The sequence below is a fragment of the Dermacentor silvarum genome, chromosome 1 (assembly GCF_013339745.2).
Source record: "Dermacentor silvarum isolate Dsil-2018 chromosome 1, BIME_Dsil_1.4, whole genome shotgun sequence".
In the NCBI taxonomy this organism is placed as follows: Eukaryota; Metazoa; Arthropoda; class Arachnida; order Ixodida; family Ixodidae; genus Dermacentor; species Dermacentor silvarum.
Window position 1 is genome coordinate 76,042,796 of NC_051154.1, and position 5,811 is coordinate 76,048,606.

Here is a 5,811-nt window from a genome sequence, read left to right on the forward strand (position 1 = left end):
CGTGACAGCATGAACACGACAGCGTGACACCGGCTGCACAGCTGCGCTTTACATTCCGCTCGTTTATTCCGCGCAGGCCAGATACTTCCGCGAGTATTGGGTGTCTAAAATCATGCAGATGCCACGCAATGTGGGAGTCGCCCCAAGCGAAGATGTGCTATGCCGCCGGCGGAGGAAAAACTCCAGCGCCGAATACAGCCGTGATTTCCCTACGCACACCGTTGCTTTTTATTAGGGCACTTTTTTAACTCCTTTTACACGGGACGGAGAATTTTCTTTAATCGCGCCGGAGGAAGGAGATGCACGCGAAGGAACGCTTCGTCCATAGCTCACGACGACCGCCCGAAATGTGGTCGAGAATGCCCAGGCATATTTGTGGTGGCTTAGTTTTTATTTTACTAGTAGAAAGCACATAGGCGCTCACGTCTTCGTTTATATATTTTTAACTATAGTTTAGTAATTGAGCGGATGGTCGTGATGTGCAGAGTTCCTGTGCTCGTACATAATAAACCAGCTGTTGTGCGTGGCAGCCGTAATGTCATATCTGGATGTGTCAGCGTCATGCAAACCGTGGGGGCTGATATGAAAGTTCCGATACGCACTTTCCGCGTGCGCGTGCAGTGCTCAGCGTATACATTCGACATGCCGGTGTTGATGTAGAGGACACATTTTTAGTTGCCTTTGTAAGACCAAAGTGTTGTCTGTTGATACGTACCACTTTAGTCCTTGGGTAAAGTGACGTACTTGTTCGCGATGTCTGGCGTGAGTGTCGCAGTCATAAACGTTGGTAGTCATACGCGCCACATGCAAGACGCAAATAAGAATCAAAAACCACTACCGCTTCTTCTCTACCCTCCAGTCCCTGCCTCCCCCCAAGGAAGCTATTCTCTTTAACAAAGCCTGCGAGTCGATTGACACTACTGCTACATCTCAAGTTGGAGGACCCTGCAATAGTTACTCGACGTCAACAATTGTGCAGCTCTTTATTCTTGTTTTTTTCGCCAGTTGCAGTTGTTCAATTTCACAGAACACGTTCCTGTGTGAGCATAATAAAGTTTCACTAATGCCAGCCACAATAGTGCCTATGTAATCGTGTTGCTGTTATGCCGAGAAACCCCTCAAAATCAGCGGTTGTTTACGGATCCCGTGAACAAATCTTACCAGCGTCCAAACTTCGGTCCCGGATAGCCAACAATGAAACAACAAAAGAGTGCTTTTTCTTTTTAATTTAGCAAGATTTATTGCATCAAAAAATAAAATTGGAGGAAAAGCAAAAGCGAAAACGATGAGGTAACGCGCCTTGCAGACCACGTCTATGGCATCATTCTGAGGATGCCCTCGATGAAGTCAATTAGCATCCGGTCCAGTGCTTCTAGAGCCCATATGAGGATCAGGATCGTCTGCTGCAAGACAAGACACGAGGAATGCTGTAACGGCGGCGAGGAGACAATCCATCCATCCATCCATCAATCAATGAGTTAATAAATTACTATAAATATTAGTCAATCAATCGGTGTTTATTTTAGTGTTTTAGATAGCTATGAAGCATTTGTACCGGGGCCTTTATTCAATCGCCAAGTCGAAACAAGGCAAGTACTATAGGCCTCGTGCGCTGCTGTTTCAAATCAGACATGCAGCGCCACTGCGGCGGCGGCTGGCGAAATGTCCCTGTTCCCTCCGCACAGCCGCGCCTGGCCGCAGTAGGTGGACGATGGCAACTCGCAGCGCAAGCGGTTGTACGCGGCGAAAACAGTCGACTTCTATCTACTGTTGCGTGTGCGGATGTCGTAATAGCTACAAGAACACGGCCGGGAAGCTGCCGAAGGTGCAATTTTATCATTTTCCTTGGAAATCGTACGAGGCTGATCGGCGACAACGTTGGATCGCTGCCGTTCGGCGCGACCGGTAGCAAAAGCGTCCCGTCTTCGCATGGTTTCTATCGCTCGCTCTCAAGGTAATATTAACACATTGTTGGTTGCCTTGTTTTCTTTTATTTTTAGCCCGAATGGAGATTTGTGGCAGCCAGTGCAACGCACGACTGTCATCTGCAGTGCTCACTTTGTCGGTAACAAAGCTGGCATGGTGTTATTTGTATACTAAGTCAGCACGTGATGTGATGAATGGTAAATAAAAATACATTTTAAAAATATACGATTTTCTGCGGTTCATTTCAAATTTACACACATGTTGGTACCTGCACGTGAGCTCAGAGTGGAAGCTTCTCAAAAGCCATGTCCATCACTGCAAATTAAAAAAGAATGTCGTGCATTCTTCAAGGAACAGTAATTGTACGACAGACGTATCGACACTAAACTGTGAAACTAAACTAAATATCTAGCACAATGTTACTGCTGAAGAGTGTTGATAATCCAGAGCATGAATGAAATGCATGTTTCTGTAGAAGTTTTTATTGTAAAGTATCACAATACCCACATTATTGTGGAGGCACAATGCAGAAACTCGTGTATGGAGATTTAGATGAACATTGAAACACAATACAAATGAAAGTCAGGGCCACCACTCGTACCCAGCTGTCAGACGTTTCTAAATATGTTTAAAGACAAAAATATTGCACCAGAAAAAAACATTTAATGTACTAGCACAGACATCTCCAACACGCAGTCAATTATATACCGGTCTGTTGTAAGCACACAGAAGCATTTGTTTGAAAGTATTGCAGCAAATCACAAGAATATTGCAAATACACTACTGTGTTTTTACTACTAAAGGTTGACACGGCTGGCACTAGCCGTGCATGGTTACACAAGAAAGCTACAAAGGCATACTGACAAAATGTACTATTCCCTAGTGGACTTAGCAAAAGTATAAAGTAAGAGATCAGGATAAGGGGTATGTGTTCTACCAGGACACACAAAAATGCAAACAAATGCTGTGAATCGGTGACTAGACTACTATTTATTTACAGAAGCTCGTGCACGCTGCGATGTCAGTACTGCCAAGAGTCATTGTCGCCTTTCGGCCGGGAGCCCTCAAGCATCAGTGAGGAATACCTTGTTAAATCGAAAAGATGTTGATTCACATCATGCTGGCTGCGGGAATCACTACAGCGTGTCAAAACGCGGCTTAAAAGTATCTTGTTTTCCCTAGACCACTTAATAGGGGAAACATTGTTCACCTCATTTGTCAAATGCAGTATCAGTCTCAATAGGACACCCCATGGGGATTACTTGACAGAGCTGATCGTTATCAGTGGCGGCGACAATGCAACAATGCCGAAGCCGTCAGTACGCAAGGTGAGAAATCCCTGCACCTGGACACGAAAAGGTGCTGAGCATGTCATTCTTGTTAGTCACCTTCTCTGGCTCTCTTCGCACCAGCCATCTGGCCACTTGGCTTAGTCACCAAGTTTATCAACTTTCCCGCGGATTATTCAGAAGGAACCATGCACGGTGTTGCCGGTTTGTCTTCAGCTCCAAACATAATAGGTCCGATCATAGCAGACAATGTTAAAGATCCTGAGCTGGTCGCAATTATCCCGAGCCATCCACTATGGCGTCTCTTATTGTCACAGCCCGAGTCACTTTGGGACGTTAAACACCATAAACCAACAGAGTACCATTTACAGTTACTGGCACACAAAGTTCTGAAACATTTCAAAGCACTAGAGCAATATCACTGGTGCATCACATTGTACATAAAAGAAACAAAAAAATGAGAATGCTTTCAAGTGTGCTTAACTATCTCACTTAAGAAATGTTTAAAATAAAAGGTCTCAAGTTTGGGCACATATTCTGCGAGGAATGCTTCATCGCGCTGTACACATACAGTGATGCTTTGCTGTGATGAATAAATATAAAGAAACGCTTCTCCGATACCTAAAATGTACAGCATAATCATCATCTGAGAATAATACTGATGCGTCTTCTTCAGACGAAGTTGGCCATTCACATAGTGTATGTATGGCACGAAGCTTTCTTCGTGTTCATGGTCGATAAGTTTCTTATCCTTTAAAGAAAATGGGCACTTTATCTCGACCAGATACATTCTGCCATCTGAATCCAGAATGCCATCTGGGCTGCAGCATAGCCAGGGTTGCTCCGGGTGGATGAAAAGGCCAACCTGCAAATGAAAGAGTAGCATAAGTTTCAAGCTCTCTTTCAAAGTATGCATGCATCTTTACTTCATGGATGACAGCGCCAAGTGCTGTGGACAGCTCTGCTCTGGCTTCAGTTTCCATTTGTTTTCCTGCACAAAGTATCAGTAAAAGGTGACTCCACAATCAGCACTAGTAAATGTTTGTCATGCTATGCGTTAAATATACGTGAACTTCTTTCATACGATTTAGCAAAGTTCCTAGATTATCTAGCCTATTTCTGAATTCTAGCTTACCATAAGAAGTTGCAGCAGATGAGAAGAACTTTGGCCTCACGAGGGAACTTGCCAGAGTTTCATAGTTGTTGAGCCTGGTTTTGATGCGGTGTGCACTGCTGCTTGTTATCCGCAGACGGCGTTCTGTGTGCCATCTGTGATTAGATATGCTCATCAATAAGAGGAAACACAAGAAACACAAGTGGATACAATAATAATATAATATGACAACAAACCTTGTCACTGATGCTTGCCGCCTTGTTGCTAAAGCAATTTCAACAACCTCATCCATGCTTTTGCTTACCACACTCTGATAAAAGCATTTCTTCTTTCCTGAGAGCGTGGACAACATGTCACACTTTGTGAGCCTCAGAGGTAATGTGGTTGAAACTTCAAAGTTATGGTGAAGCTGCCGCACATTATTAAATATGTTTTTTACAAGGTCGCTGTGCGACTCGTCAACTTGCTTCGCAGCAACGGCGACAACAGCATCAGGTGCCTCAATCGCACAACTCTCTTCAAAATTGATGACATGCCTCAACGCGCAGTTCACGTCGGGAAACTGGCTGTGCACCGCTGTCGGGCTGAGGGGCCTCAGGATTGGCTTTATGATGGGACGACCTAAACGAAAAACACAGTTGTACATGCTCAGAAAAATGATTTCCCAAAGTGTAAACAGACGCTAACTTACTCGGGAATAGTTCACTGATGGACTTCTTTGTGTCAAGCGTTGGGCGGGTCGATGGCTTCTGCCAAGCACACGGCAGGTCAGTACACGAAGTGTGTTGGTGGTTGTTGACATACAGGGCCAGCGCCGCGCCGTGCTTCCACCAGCCTCGACATCCAGCCTTGCAGGTGCAATAAGCTTGCACAATTTTTCTTTCGTGCGCTGATAACTAGTGGAAGAAAAATACACAGCCGGTTTATGCCCGCACAGAAGTAAGTGTTTTCAGAAAATCCACACAACAGAACCAGCCTGCTCGAGTGCGCAAGCCTAGAACTGCGCAGTAGAAAAAAAAATCCGAGAATGGTTTCATATAGAACCTAATCGGCCATCGCGTACAAGCTAATGCGCTCATTTAAAGCACTAACGTCGCTAGAAATCCATGAGACGGGCACTTCGTGCGGTCTCTGTCTTTTTATTGCTGCTAATATGTCAACTATCCCCACTTTCTGCTAATGCGCGCCAGTCATGGGACAAGCGACGCGCCATGCTGGCGATAGCCTAGTAATTTCTGTAGCATGCCAAGAAAAAAAGTTTACTCACCTCTAAACGCACTTCGTACTCCACGCTCTTCATTTGTGCGACGCATTTTCCTAAGATTTCCGACGGACCGACGGCACTGTCGAGTTCTTCTCTCACGCAGTAAACGTGATTAGCGGCGTCCAAGTCGCCACCGCGAAGCAAACTACTTCGTTTGAAGTATTCCTGAACGTTTGATATTCGTCTGTAGCCGCAAAACAGCACGCGAGGCTCGTTTT

General features: G+C 45.1%; 1 protein-coding gene across 1 annotated transcript; it reads right to left on the reverse strand.

Annotated features, from left to right (window-relative positions):
- Positions 1-3,684: 3,684 nt before the first annotated feature.
- On the reverse strand, positions 3,685-4,827 carry LOC125946471 (uncharacterized). The gene is made up of 4 exons (XM_049669970.1): positions 4,566-4,827; positions 4,351-4,484; positions 4,142-4,206; positions 3,685-4,080 (listed from the first exon to the last, which is right to left on the reverse strand). Exons 1-4 carry the CDS (start codon positions 4,679-4,681, stop codon positions 3,685-3,687), a joined length of 711 nt encoding a protein of 236 aa, XP_049525927.1. The 5' UTR covers positions 4,682-4,827.
- Between the last annotated feature and the right edge of the window lie 984 nt (positions 4,828-5,811).